The following is a 16153-nucleotide window of genomic DNA, read 5'->3' as shown; positions in this document are numbered from 1 at the left end:
ATAAAGAATTACTACTCGATCTCTCATTCATTTTATTCCCATTAGCAGTTGTGGGTGGCTTCTCACATTGGCAGAGCAGAAGGGCTTAGAGGCCTTAAGTCTAGGATGTTTTTTTATTTTTAAAGCCCCTGTTCTTTACAAGGACTAATTAAAAAAACAAAACTATCACTAAATGCTGAAAGATAATATTTGTTTCCTTTTGGTGTCACGCGGGTCTTTTTCTTGCAGTAAATAACGAAAGGCTGGTCCGGGTTAAGGTGAGCGCGGATAAAACTCTGTGTGGGCGGATCAGGTCCATTTGAGGAATCTTAAATAATGAGACTTGTTCTCCAATAAAAACATATAATCTCATCCAAGTGATCGAGTAATGAGCCGATAAATAAGTATATCTTAAAAAAGTTGTTTTGTTTTCAGGAGGAGGACAAAATATTGCAAAATCAGATCAGTACAATACTAGGATAATGAATGAAAAACATTGAATAAGCCAGATCTCAAACAGCTCAGATCAAATCTACCTGGAATGGGTAAGGGATAAATCGTATCATCATCCTGCTGCCTTGCTGTGAGTGTCTCCTCTCACTTGAAATATCAGGTGCTGAAACAGGTGTCATGAGGGATACACTGAGCCAAGAATAGATTCAATTTATTGGCCTCCAAAGGAAAACAATATCTTACAAAGAAACATGTTAAATTATGCAACAAGTCAAGAGACCCTTGTGTTTTTATGACTTATTATTGAGGCTCTGGCCCAATTTGGAACTCTAAACCGATCTTTTTGACACAGCATAGATATTCATCAGAATCAGAAGGGGTTTTATTGTCACTGTCAGTGAACAGAATTCACAAACTTGGAGCTTGCTTTGGCATTAAGGTGCAGCAACATACAACAAGCAATAAAAATAAAAGCAAAATATTATCGAAAAGGGCATGCATAACATTCTGAATTTACGAATAAAATAACTTGGTCTGAATATAGACAATTTACAGTTTGTCAGAATAGTGCATCTGAGATTTGAGGTCAGATAGGGCAAACCAACTGAGTCTTATTGCATCTAATACCGAAACATATTTTTCCTTATTATGTAACTCTGATTTCAACAGATAAGGGATTTAGATCATTTAAAAACAACTAAAAAGTTAAAAAGTTCAATGTTACCTTGGTCCGAGCTCATCCTCGCACCTCCAGGTGAACTCGCCGAAGCTCTCGTAGCGCTGGTTGTAGTGGTAGAGCACCCGGTGCAGAGTGGGTGCCCCCAGGTCCATTAGGGTGTTGTAGGCCGTCTGCTGCTCCTTCCCGCTGGTGTAACCATTAAACAGGTTGTAGATCTTATCAGATATTTCTAAAGATTAGACACAGACAGACAAGGAGTAAAGGTGACATATTACCCAAAATCAACCTTATTTAAATGTTTCCTCATCACGTGACATGTAAAAGTTGATGGACCTGTTTCTATGATTAAGCCGTTTTAGATCAGTATTGCAGTTTACAATAAACCAAATGTATTATATTATAGCTCAATAATAAGTAGCTGAAAAAACCCATATGTCTCCTTTAAGTATTAAATACATCAATATCAGACCACCTGAAAACACTTGAATGTATTGATTATGCGACCTTTCCGGGTTGAAGGTAACGCCACCTATTTGTCTCCACGGAGATGTTGTTGCTCTGTTTAGAATTTTCCACAGTATGACATTAAAGTTTTTTGTAAACAATAAAACAACAGCTGTAATAGAATGTAGACACGTGCAATGTCATACTGTAAAACATTCCAGGCAGAGCACTGGCATACAAGGAGACAGCAAGTTACATAGTGCACCAATGTTCTTAGTGTGCACAGCTTGGTAGGTTATTCTGCCCATTTTTTCACGAAAATGAATAAGACAGATGGCTCTGTGTATTAGACTCTGGGTATTAAAATTGTGAAAAAGAAATAAATCAAAGATAAAATAATGGAAGGAATTTGTGGTCTGAGTGACGAATGTTCACTGGCTAACATGCCTCATCGGGTCAGGAATGCATCCACCTGCTTTGGCTGTTAGCGCTAATAAAGTGTGCTCATATGTGGAAGTATCAGATTTTACACCAACGCTCATGTATTCCAGGCATTAAAACCAAATGCCCGGGAGTATAACACATTACTGTCTGGAGCACAGGGCTACAGGCTCGCACTCCAACAGCAGTGCATTAATCATGGGATATTCCTTTACAGTGTAGAATTTGCATATTACAGGGCAATGTGGGGACAGACATTTACATTACATTTACATTACATTTTTTGTAACGCCTAAACTCACAACAGCGGTTGCTTCGAAGGGCGAAGGATATGCAGCGTTACATATACGTGTCTTTTAGACATCAAATCCTGCACGGCAGCAAAGTTTCTCCAGCTCAACCAGGACAAAACTGAAGTTTTAGTCAGGTCCTGAGGCCCAGATAGAGAATCTTTTCTCCAAACTACAAGCACAATCTTTCAATTCATCGCCAAAAGTAAAAAACCTGGCCGTTGTTTTTGACTCTGACCTAACTTTTATTCCACATAATAAGAAGATCACAAAAATAGGGTTTTATCACTTAAAGAACATAACCGGAGACCACCCCATTCTCTCTGACAAACATGGAGATGCTGATGCATAATTTGATTATTGCGGTAATTCTCTGCTTTTTGGTTTTCCCAAAAAGTGTATTTTAGATTTAAAAATGAGAAAATCATTTACCACAAAATTCAGCAGCACATGTCCTGACTAAGATCAGAGGGCAGAATCACACTGACTTTAAAATCTCTGCCATGGTATTTTAAAATCAAGGCAGATTCTAAAATAGGTTCTTTGACTGTTTTTTAAATGTTTTAATGGTAGTTGGGTGGGATACGGGAATGCTTTTAATCGACTGTGAAGCACTATCCATAAAAAGTGCTTTACACACTAAATTAAGTTTGTTTGTTTGATAATTTTTTGTTGCAGGGATCATCACCTGGTTTTCTCTATAGAAATGGTCTGCAAAGAATTTTCACACATATGGCAATAAACTCTCCATCTTCATGGACAGAAGTAGAAGTAACAGTGACACAGGCAGGAAGGGTCATACAACCTTGCTCCTGATTGGCTCTGTGGTTGGCATGCATCCAAATATTGCTCCACATGAGCCGCAGGCTTCAACTGGGTGGAGCCAAAGAGTATGGTTTCACTTTGTCCAATGATATATACAGTCTATGGTTTAATACCATGTGGAACATACCAAACAAAACAATGATATTTTCCATGGAGACAATCAGATGGCCTACCCTCCACCAGACAATCTTAGAGTTTGAGTTCACTATTGCAAAGTTATTCTAACACTATTAATTGATTATAAAATATATCTCACCGGTCAGTACCTGAGGAAATCCTATAATCCTCTCTTTTTTCTGTAATCTATTTAACTTTCTAAGTCATTACAAAGGCCACTATGGTGATTTGCACAATAGCCTCAAGCCTCAAAGCAGAAAGGTCGTGAGTTTGCATGCTTACATGCATTCCTGTGTCAGGGTGAGTTTTCTCCGGGTACTCCGGTTTCTCCTATCAACCCAAAAGCATGCACCACAGGTAAAATCCTACAGCTAGAGTAGTCCTGACGAAAGCTAAACACAAAGAGATAGGCTTCCAAGCAGCAAGGGCTGTACGGCAGCTCAATGTTCCTGACAGGTCGACCCAGCGGCAATGAAGGATGGGTCAAATGCAGAGAATTAATTTCCCTCACGGGGATTAATAAAGTATACCTTAACTTTAACATTTTAGTGTTTTGAACCTTAATATCCTATGCTCACCAAACTGACAACTAATTACTGCAACACAGCAACTGCACATTTTTTTGTTGAATTTGACACATTTCACAAACAATATTTTGTAAAATGTGTCTTAAAACTTTCTACAAAAATCATGGCAAATAGTTTGGTTATTTTTGAAAAGTGGACCAGTAACCAGTGATTCATTCATTTTCTTCGCTCTCACCTTGTGCTTTGACGTCATCAACAGTGGGACAGGGCGTTTTGATGGTGACCTCGCTCGGACTGGAGCGGCGGCCTGTGGTGTCCACTGCCCACAGCCGGAACCTAAACACACAAACAAAAATCACATTGATTGACATTGAGTTTGGATGGGAAATGTTTGTCCTTTCAAAAATCTCCACTGACTATTTCCAGTTGAATAAATCTATCCGTGTAGGTGAATCTACTCTTCATCTGTACCTGTAGTAGATATATACAAATACGAACTTGAGTTTCAACCTGTAATTATGGTAAGTGTCGAAACCAGTCATGGCAAATGTAGTTGTCCATCATACATTATCGCTCCACAGAACAAAGCCTAATTTCTCTGAAAGCACATCTCCCCCCAGTGTCTGAATCCACAACTACACCCACTCACAAATGTGATGGCACATTAGCAGTGGTAGCACATTTACCACATGCATGCATTAACATGCATAAAGACATTAAGGCAGTATTTAACAATCATGCAGTTTGCCCTGTCTGCATACTTTCAACACCCTATTGACACCTAGCCTGGTGACGTACATGCACAGTATGATGTCTGCTTCCTCCAACACACATGTGCTATGGACTTAAACACACAATACATTTGTGACCTTTCTAAAGCTTTAGTAGAAAGTCCTATATTGTAATGTGTGTAGGCCCATATGGGGCAGATAAGAGGAGATGAATGAGGTGTCGGGCCACGCGAGAGGAGCTGGAACTCGTCTTATCAAAGCGCTGAAAGCTTCTGGTGCTCACATAGTGTTCACATACATAACAACTGTAGGTTGAATTTAGAATTTAGAACTGCAAAAAGTCAGAGAATAAGGAGAAAAATTAAAATAATAAAAAGCATTCATAACCAAGGTAAATTATCAAAATGTGTTTCTTTCTTTCTTTGACCCTGCCAACTTTCAAACTAAATCTACATAGATTATAGCCTATAATGTGTGTGGAAAATATTTAAAGTGACGAAATGCAGTTTTCTGATATTATCAGCAAAGAAAGTGCACCAGCCCCATCTTCCTCTGATTTAAACCACACGTGTCCTGTTATAAACAGGATGTGCTGTCCATCTCAAACAGCCAGTGGTCAGTCAAGTATGTGAGGCTTTCAGTGAAGATAAATGAACTGATGTCTCCTCCAAGAATAAGGCAAATTGTGTGCATTAAAGCCATGAACTACATCAGGATGAACAGAGATGTAACCTTCATTTAAAAGGAAATCCGTCTTATATTATAACTCATTCATTCATTCATTTTCTACCGCTTTTTCCCGTTAGGGGTTGCGGGTGACTGGAGCCTATCCCAGTGACTTTGGGCCTTAGGTACACCCTGGACAGGAGACATCTCGTTGCAGGGCCATTATATTATAATAATATATAATATTACACAAGGTACACATACACCAAAATATCCCCATTGTGTGGACAAATAAAGACTTATCTTATCTTATACACGTTTATATTAGTTATTACTCCAATACTTAATAATCTTGAAATCATTTCCACAGTGCACGTACATGTATGTGGTGTCGGGTTCGAGGCAGCGGACGATCAGACTGATGGAGGAGGAGAGGAGGTCGGGAATGTCCCCCAGCATCACACAAGGAGACCTGGCACCAGACAAGATGTCATCCACAAAGCTAAGAAGGGTTTCTGTAACACAAAAACATACAACACATTTAAACACATTATATTTTCACCTATTGCCTCCAATAAACGTATTTGTTGGGTTGATGCAACAAATGTACAGAACGTCATGTTCCAGGGATTAAGAGTACCATACCTACAGTATTTATGCTCAAATTAACTAGCTGGATGTCCACCCACATTTTTATTAGAATCAAATGTACCAGAATTTCTCACACCACAAGAGCACATGTCCTTAACACCTTAAACCAGACTCCTCTCAATGTAAAAATAACACATGGCCCTAAACATGAAGTAGGTGTCAACATTTTTAAATAACCCAATAAAACAGTTAAAACATCCAATCTGCTGTTTTAATATGATCTGAATAAAATGGTACAGAGCATTTACTAAGCTGCATCCTTAAATGAACTGTACTATGTAGAGGGGCTGTAGAGGGGCTAGTTCCCAATCCCTTTGTTTTTATTGCTTTCTCTGTGTGTGCTGGAGTCTAGCAAACCCTCCTCGCCCAGACTCCTGTCCACACTAATGCATCACAAAAATAGGTCCATCCATCCATCCATTTTCTACCGCTTGTTCCCTTTCGGGGTCGCGGGTGACTGGAGCCTATCCCAGTGACTTCGGGCCTTAGGCGGGGTACATCCTGGACAGTGGCCAACTTGTCGCAGGGCCAACACAGAGACATAGACATTACAGACAGTTCACTCTCACATTCATTCACTAGGGCCAATTTAGAGTCACCAATTTTTACCTAACACAAACACAAAAATAGGTAGTTTTAGTAATTGCTTGATCCACTACAGCAGAAATTAGCCTGAAAAATTCCTGTTCTACCCCTCATAAGATGAGTATGCACTCACGGAAAAAACAAGATGGGTAATGCACCTTGAGCAAAAAAATCAAAGCTGACGGACAATAGCCACAGTGGAAAACAGACCATCTCACAAGCTAAAGAGGCGAGCATGACTAACAAGCCCAGCGCTCCAAAAAGCCCGCTCTCTGCTTCTAAGCCAAGGGCCGTTAGCGGAGTGGACCCTCCAGGCCTGTCCCAGTCGGAAGGAGGAGAGGAGATGAGATAACATTAGGAAAGGTGGCCCTTATGTTGCGTGAAACCAGAGCCGGCCACAGCGGAGCCAGACTCGACCAAATGGAAGCCGACATAATGTAGCTGAAAGTAGGAGAAGGATGCAGAGCATGCATCGGTGAGGTGGGCAGCATATTTCGGACATTATGGATGTGCCATGGGAGCTAAGAGCCAAGGTAGTGACACTGATGGAGAACAAGAATATAAAAAGCACCTGGACAGGAGGTTGTGTCCGGGTCTGGATTTGCTGTCACCCCATTACAATAAAATGAGCACATCGCCTGGGCCAAACAAGACAAACAGCGGATAAGCCATGAGGCCTGATGATGAGGTTTCTTAACCATCATTGCAAGTTTTTTGAGTAACATCCATTACTTTAACAGAAAAGAAAAAAAATCAATTACATATTAACAAGAAACACATTTAAGCAATATATCAAGAACTAACCAAACTTAGTTGTAAAAAACCGAAGAGCTTTTGTACAAAGTTTTGAATGTGAAGACTACCTTCTATACTAATAGACGCAAAGCCCTCAGGGGCCACCCTAATCTGTGGCAGTAATTGGAATCTCTGTATTCAACATGCATTAGACGTGCCCTCCAAGACAACTGTTGTTGTGATTTTGGGCGTTACAAAAATAGATTGAATTTAATTGAATTGAAGGGAATCAGGGGGAGCAATAAATAACAAATTAAGTAAATTATTGAACAATATAGGGCTGATGGACATCCGGAGGGAGATGAACCCCGGTGCATACCAGTGTACCCATGTTTCTAATGCGCACACAATTATTCCAATAAAGATAAGCAAAAAGCAAAACTCACTGGGGCAGATATAGGCACAATAGACTTAAGCGATCATGCTACATTGCAGTAGACTTGGACGAAAGACGAAAAAACACACTTTGGAGGTTCAATGCAAGCCTGCTTAATGACCCTTTGTTTAAGGAAATAATATCTAACGAAAATAAGAGTTACCTTGAGTAAAATTAAATTAATGACCTGAGCTTACAGGAAATTGCTAAGAAAATACCCTTTACCAAACAGACATTATGAGAGTGGATAAAATGTGACTATAAATTATTAGCCTAGAATTTTTTTTTTTCCTTTTAAAATATGAGACAGGAAAAGTAATGCAAACTTAACCAAACAAGCAGCACAGTGAGTTTGAATCCCGACTCTGCATGTCCTCCCTTCCATCTCATCCCCCATTTCACGCTATCTTTCTTTCTTCTTTCTTCTATTCTTCTTTGTATTTTTTTTTTTTAAGAATGAGTGCAGATTTTCCACAACTATTACACCCTCAGATCAGAGAGATATATGGTATCTAAAACCAGAGTATATTGACAACACACTGTATCTTGAGGACTACGGTGACACAGAAGCGTAGTTCCCAAACTGCATGAACATTATACAAAATAGGCCAAATCACCAGCTAATGGGTTAATGTAATGTTTATCTATTATTATGAGTCTTATTTGTGCATGAATCTGTTGAATGCTACTAGACACACACATTAGTCCTGAGGAGATCAACGTTATAAACTTTTTTCTGAGGAACAGCTGAGGAAATGTCCGTGGTTGCTGCGCTGAAGTTAGTTAGTACTCTTTGGTGTACTAAACATACCAGTTTAAAAAAAAAAACTTGACACAATTCAGATTCTGATACCACAATTATAATAAACAATGTGAATATATATATATATATATATATATATATATATATATATATTTATGTGTTCTTTATTACCATGGAAAGGTTCAATGTTTTCGGATTCATGTGATTTTTTTAAAGTATTGATACTTGCTCCAATGAGTATCTAGTTCCAACAAATATTTTAGTATATTTTGTTAACTGCATAGCCTTTATTCTTTGGAAAACCCTTTTCAAGAGGCATTGAATGACAATGTACCTTGCAGACTAGTTAAAAACCCCCAACTCTTCCCATCTAAAAAGTTGTCACATCAATATTTCACATATAAAAAGGGGTTTCTGGAGTCTCCACCTGAGCCCTTCCCTGCTCCCACAATCCCCTCTGCTATGCCATGTTTTCCCAGCTGGAACCTTGTGCGTCAGGCGGGCACGAGTGTCTCCGTGTATAGGGGAAAATCCGAATGGAAAGACCAGGTTTGTGAAGCGGCTCTTAGGTGGTCATCTCCAACACCGCCCTCCTCCTCAGACAAGCCCCGACTGTACCTTTGTGTATTTATATTAACTGCAAAGTGATGGACACCCAGTTTTCCTATCGGCATGTGCGTGAGTGATGCTTGGCCACCTACAGCATGTCTTTCCTGTCAAACTTCAACCCTTGTCACCAGCTGGTAAATAGAAATGAAGTGCACCCAAAGGCTCAAAAAATCAGTGTATTTACCCAGCGCAGCTCTGACACACGCTGAAAGATATAAACACATGTTAATGAAAAGTGGCATTGTAAGGTTTTGCTCCACTTACCATATTAATTGCAAAGGTGTTTGGAATATTTGTCTGGGAAGCAGGAATAAAAAGAGGAGTGTTTGAAAGCTTGAGTGAGTTTAGGGCCCAATAAGAAACAGCTACATGTATATCTTTTGCGTCAATATTGATGAAATTTGTGACATAAATATGCATTGATGTTTTAATACTGTCACTGATAAAATTGTATAAAACAATGGCCTTAATAAAGTATGCAATAAAATAAAATGAATTCTCCAGCCAGTTGTATTAGTTCACATAGGAGCTGCCGATCTCGAGAGAAAAGAAGTTCTACACAGACTAAAAATCTGATTTTGGGCCGCCCACGGAGTCTATGCATTGTAGACTTGTTGGTCACACGAACATTGGACATTTTACACAAATCAATCTACTTTATAGCATATTTGGCGGCGGGACTTTTCCCTCGTTCTCCATTTAAACCAATGGAGTTTCCACTGGACCGGAAGTGTGATTACAGTGGCAGTGTCGATCACGTGGGAAAAGAGGGAAAAGTGGGCGGGGTGGAATAAAGTCAATACAGTGGCTTGCAAATGTATTCATATCCCTGGAACTTTGACACATTTTGTCAGGTCACAACCACGCAATTGTGAAGTAGAAGGGAAATTAGACATGATTTCATGATTTAAAAAAAATGATTAAAAACTGAAAAGTGCAAAAGTATTCAGCCTCCCTGATTAAATAATTTGTGGGAGCACTTTTCGCTGTAATTACAGCTGCAAGTCTCGTGGAGTATGTCTTCACCGACTTGCTCACCTACAGACATTCTTCTTTACAAAACAGTTCAAACTCATTCAGACTTGATGGAGAGCATTTGTTAACAGCAGTTTTCAGATCTTGCTACAGATTATAAATGTGTTTTGTTCAAAACCATTCCATTGTAGCTCTGGCTTTATGTTTAGGGTCATTGTCCTGCTGAAGCTGAACCTCAACCCGTCTTTTGCAGATGTAAACAGGTCAACAAGGCCCTGTATTTTGCCAATCCATCTTCCTATCAACTCTGAGCAGCTTCCCTGTCCCTGCTGAAGAAAAGCAGCCTCACAGCATGATGCTGCCACCACCATTTGTCAGTGGGAATGGTGTGTTCAGTCATTTGCCGTGTAATTTTCTGCCACATGGAGTGTTTTGCTTTAAGACCAGAGCATCTTCTTCTCAATGTTTGCGGTGTTCTCCACACGGCTTCTTACAAACTGCAAATGGGAAATCTTATGGCTGTTTTTCAACAATTGCTTCTTCTTGCCACTCTTCCTTAAAGGACAGATTTGTGTAGTGCACAACTAATAGTTGTCCTGTGGACAGATTCCCTGTCCTGAGCTGTTAAATGTTCAGTTTTGCGAAATTATCTGAAATTTGACACAAAACTCAATTTTGGCATACCCATCAAAAAAGTAAATGAGACCCATGTCATAATTGTTACGGCTTTGCTGTAGCGATGACCGAAACCTCCCATGTTATTCCAATGGGGAAATCGCCAGAACATGTTTACACTTTAGACTTTCACAAACTCCTCCCAGGGCGTTAGCCCTATTAACCTGAAATTTGGTGAGACTCATCTTCAGGGGTGGACCATCAAAAGTTATCCACATTTTCATTCAAAAAGTCACGGTGTCTGTGCGGCAAAGCCGCACATTTTGCCAAGAATTCAAAATAAAATAGCTTTTTGATGGTAAAACAAAGGGGAGAAGATGTGACAGCGTCACAGATTCAGCAGTAGGCGTAATAAAATGGCAATTGGGGCGCGTTAGCGCCCCCTCCTCTTGCGGCGTGGCGGCGGTGTGGCGAGGGCCGATCATTGCCGCTTGCGGCTATATTTGGAACTTATTTTGGAACTACACATATCTTGATAAAATTATGTTTCAGATGTATCTATTTTTGAGGAAAATCTCTATATCTTAATTTATTATATTTTATTTTCAGATCTTGGCCTCTCAAAGGGAAAACAAAAATGTGATAAATTGCTTGTTGAACCGTATTTTGGTTTGGCTTGCCTTTACTCAGTGATGTCAGAGTGCGAGTTGGCAGTCTCTAATAGTTTGTGTGATTACTAAATTGTTATTTAAGTGCAGCCAAGAGATTTATTCTCACTTCCTAACAAAACAACCTCTTAAAAGAAAAGTCAAATCAGACTAAACAAATTTAAACTACAGTCTTTGCTAAAAAAACACTGAGTTGTGAATTACGTTGGGAGGTCGAGTGTAGACTGTAAAATGAACTCAAAACTCAAGTTCAACTTAAATGTCAAGAAAAAACAACAAGTATTTACATCTTCCTACTAAAACAAAGTGCACCTCATTGTTTTTGGTTTTTGTTTTGGTCACAGAGTATTTTTGTCAGTTGACCAAAACTCTGTAGAAGACTGTCCTTAAATATGATATTTTCATGAACAGTCTATGTAATATAAAAAAAAATAAAGTTCATATTTACCGTATTTTCCTGACTATAAGTCGCACTAGCCAAAAAAATGCATAATAGAGAAGAAAAAAACATATATAAGTTGCACTGGAGTTTGAAATGTGTTTGCAAGTGTGAAAATAACAAATAATATCACATATAAGTCGCTACGGGGTATAAGTATATGTGTATAAGTATAAATATTAGCATAAGTCCGGCCAAAACTATGAAAAAAGGTGCGACCTATAGTCTGGAAAATAAGGTATATATTTGAAGCAACTGAAAAGGTTAAATGACACAATATACATGTGTGTATTTTGCTTTAAGTCACTTGATAACACATCTGGACAAAGTATAGATAATGTAAATAATCTGAGTATAGAGTCTTCCGAAACAGCATTTGAAGCAGCAGGATTGTACTTTAGAGGTCCATTAAAACAGTTTGAACTAGTACTACACTAAGCAAAACAAAAGCAGGAATGTTGCAGGTAGGTGGCCGTGCTGTTTGAAGAAAAGAGAACTCAATCATAACAAAATATACCAGTCCCAAGTAACTCTAACTGACGCAACTCAAAAAGAGACTGTTCAAAACTACAAGTGCGTTGACAGACACGGCAGATAGACAGATGTATCATTGCAACAGAATTTGGAGACAAATCACAGCAATTCTTCACCCATGACGACTCTGGACTTGGACTTGGCCGGGTGCTGCTGTGGAAAACAGGTCAGGAGTCTGGTCCTGCTCCTCTCATACCACCTGACCATTTGGAGCTTTCTGCTATGGTCTCAGCAGGTGATAGATGTTAGATATAAGAACAGTTGCCTTGACTGTGCTTTATCATAGTGACTCAGGAATATTCTTTTACAATGGCCGCTTTCACACTTGCAAACACACCACATCAAATTTTGGACAAAACTGGGACTGAGCCCAAAAATAAACCTGGACTAAACCATCTCAGAAATATACAAGAATCAAATGTGAACGCAGCCTTAATTGACAGTTTAAAATTGCCATACATGTTTTCAAACACTCAGATATTAAGAGTTTAAGGAGGAGGATATACCTCTGTTGTAGCTTATGACAGCAACACAATTGTTTTTTATTGTATTGAATAGTAAAGAAAAAAAAAAGAAAAAGAAGATTAAGGTCTTATAAAACTCTCTGACTTTCAACCAATATGTATCTTGCTCAAGGACATGACAGCAGTAATATAAAGTAAATTTAAAAAATCACACCCTCAATTGTTATACAGACTTGTTGGACATTTGTCATTTTTATGTGTATTTTAATGACAGAAAATCCTAACAGTTTTGGTAGGTTGTGGAAAGGTTACATGCTGTAGATACATTTAATCTGCATGCAGGCTTTAAAAGGGAATGCGAAGATTTATCTGCTCTTGGAAGTGACAACATGACTCTTGGCAAGGACAATGAGCTTTTCACGACATATTGAAATGCATTTTCTTTCAGTTCAGGGAGTTTAGCAGTCCACCATCTGAGATACATGGTGCTGGATCCTACAATGACACTAGTAGAATTGAAGGGTCATTGGGGATATGTTGTAAATCTGTCTATTTAGCAATATCTGCAAAACTGTCTTGAAACAGTTCATGCAACTGAAAGTAATAAAAATGTATGTATTTGAGAAAGCACAACGGTGTGATGTTTTTATTTTCTCAGTCACTTGGCTCAGTAAAAGACAAAATACTACTATTGTTACTGTATCATCAGAACAAAAATATCTTTAAGTTCAAGTCCAGTTGTAGGGATTATATTAAGCTACTGCATAATACAGTGTGTTCATTCAACGCTGAAGAAATAATCAACAGAGGTCATTGGGTTTACACAGGGTCAGGTAATTGGGACTGTACATGGCGTCATTCACTATGGACCAATCAGATCACATGTTAAGGGGAAGGGGGAGGGACTTTGTCATTCAGCTGCAGTTGTTTACCCATCACATTCTCCGAGTATGATTGGCTGGAAAAAATAAGCTCTGCCAGCAGACTGAAGTGAGTTATTCGATGTTTCACCTTTTGAAGTGGTGCCTGCAGCAGTCAGTTCAGTTGTCGTCTATGAGTGTGTGAGTGTGTGTGGGAATTAATCACATTGTGGGGACTAACATTTGTGAATACACTCACATCACGGGGAGCTGCCTTATAAAACAATCACAAATCCATGGTGTCCAGGTCCCCACTGTGGGATAATGAGGGATCTACCCACACCACATGTGAAGTAACAGGCTCTTCCTGTGAACTCTGGCAGGAGCCTGAAATGGCTGGTGTGGTGGTAGAGAATCTGCCCCTGAATCAGTAAATTGCAGGTTCAAACTTCATAGGACAGTTGACACACTGGATACTAATACTACGAGTGTCCGGAAGAAATGCTTTCATTATTCTTATGCACTAGTTTGCATTGCTGGTAGTCTCTGTTCATATTTATGACTAGATGAGGAGCAGTCAGGGGCAGCAGGGGAGGGAGGGGCAGGTGTATGGGACAGGTGAGGGAGGGGCTGCACACATTGACGGGTCAAAAATGCAGTCATGAGCTCTTAGACTGATGCATCATTTAAATAAAATGTACATATATGTATATGAAACATCCAAGATCCACAAGTACATCAAGGACAAGGCCACAACAGATGATGTGCTCAGTGAATGTCTCAGGCAATGGGGAACAGAGGATGATGAGGTGCTGGAAGGACCATCATGGGAGGACAAGCCCCAACATGGGACGTACCACCGGGACATAACTAAAGTGGCTGATATCACGAAATCCTACCAATGGTTACAAAAAGCCGGCCTGAAGGACAGCACAGAGGCCCTCATCATGGCTGCACAGGAGCAGGCCCTGAGCACCAGAGAAATATAGGCCCAGATCTACCACACCAGACAAGACCCAAGGTGTAGGCTGTGCAAAGAGGCCCCTGAGACTGTCCAGCACATAATTGCAGAGTGTCAGATGCAGGCAGGGAAAGCATACATGGAGCACCATAACAAAGCGGCTGGAGCACTCGGGGGAGTGACCCCCAAACTGGAGGAGTGTCTACAGCAGAGCCATGGAAAAAAAGCTCATTGGAGTCAATTTTGGCTAATATATGACCTTTAAGATATGGGTTAAAACTGGTTGCAGTAAAATGTTAGGTTACAGTTAGGCAAGTATGGTTAAGGTTACAGTCTCTAGGAAATGGTGCAAGTAAATGTAGAGTCCCCAAAAAGGATGAAAACTCCACATTTATGTGCACATGTGTGTATAAGTGTGTGTGCGTGTGTGTTTCCAGTGCTGTTTTTCTCTGTTCTTGATGGAAAAGACAGGTGTCGTATAGATTATAATGTTATTAACTGCAGTTTTAATCAGTATCAGCCAGTGAAATGGATATTATAAGTTTTTTAAATATGTTACGTGAAAACATGGTAGATGTATTGGCACCAAGGTAACTAGCCTCTGCCAAATAATCAGAAAATGTCAAAATATTATTGAAACGCTCTTTAAATTATAAATGAAATCACCTTTAGTTAGAATTGTGTTGTCACTCAAACCTCCCTAGAGACAGCATATGGACGTGCAGGTGCTAGTTTGTCTAAAAAGCAGAGGCTGTCTGCAGATCTTACTGTGACATTCAAATGAATTTATGTGAGCCAAAAATATTGTGAAATTGAAATTGTAGAAACGCATTTTGACCTCCCAGTTTGCAAGTTTAGAATCTGTACTTGTTTTGCAACGATCCTTGTATAATATTACCTCTACAACTAGAAGAAAAACATGCAGATTGAACGGAGGCTTAAATCTGTAAATGTCTATAAATCTGAAATGCTAAACCAATCAACATTGTACACCCAATAAAGTAACAGTTGTGTAGTGTAACATTTCTGGTGGAGAATCTGCCACACGCATATCTCCATGAAGATTTTGTTATATTAAATGGATTCATTTCAAAGACAAGCTTGATGTCACCAGGCCAAGTTAAAGGTCCAGGAGTCTCAATGTATAAACTTACATTTCTTACTAAAAATGTGTTTAGACAAAACCAAACTCGTCCACGGTCCACGAAACCAAGACAAGACGAGATTTTGACATAATTCCTAATAAATAAATTGTACAATCCAATTCACAACTTTGGGTTCACAATTTTTGATTTGTTTGTCTGTCATAGTAGCGCTGCTTTTTTGGTACTACAGCTTCTCAAGAGAGTGACAATGTTAACCCTTTTTTCTGAGCCAAATGTAAAAACATGGTGGTGCGCACAACTTGAGGCAATTTGATCTCACAAGATATTGCGTCGTGAGATCTTGTCTGATCCCTACTGCTCACAATGAGAAGGATTTTCAAGGTATTTTGTTTAGTAATCACCTGGAATTGAATAAATGTTCATCGTCACACCGTGAAACATCACTTGCAGAGGAATAACCCCAGATCTACCAGAAAAGTTTAAAAGTGTATTACTTATATTAAACCAGGCCAATGTCAAACTTAAAATAAATAAGAAGACCCATGTGATTCAATGGTAGAAAAGCAGATACTGACAGCAACAGTGACCACGTCAGCCCCT

The 16153-nt window shown here is 39.3% G+C and overlaps 1 protein-coding gene across 3 annotated transcripts in view; it reads right to left on the bottom strand.

Moving 5' to 3' along the window:
• The window catches only part of astn1 (astrotactin 1), a 371670-nt gene that overhangs the window by 10619 nt on the left and 344898 nt on the right, over positions 1-16153 (bottom strand). For all 3 annotated transcript variants that reach the window (XM_072440945.1, XM_072440947.1, XM_072440948.1), the window contains 3 exons: positions 5532-5667; positions 3991-4091; positions 1157-1340 (listed from right to left, as the gene is read on the bottom strand). In XM_072440945.1, coding sequence (XP_072297046.1) covers positions 1157-1340; positions 3991-4091; positions 5532-5667 — 421 coding nt within the window. The remainder of the gene's footprint in view (positions 1-1156; positions 1341-3990; positions 4092-5531; positions 5668-16153) is intronic.

The sequence above is a fragment of the Eucyclogobius newberryi genome, unplaced genomic scaffold (assembly GCF_026437365.1).
Source record: "Eucyclogobius newberryi isolate DKJ021-1_F unplaced genomic scaffold, fEucNew1.0.hap1 SCAF_12, whole genome shotgun sequence".
NCBI lineage: Eukaryota > Metazoa > Chordata > Actinopteri > Gobiiformes > Gobiidae > Eucyclogobius > Eucyclogobius newberryi.
This window is presented reverse-complemented; position numbering and strand designations above follow the sequence as displayed.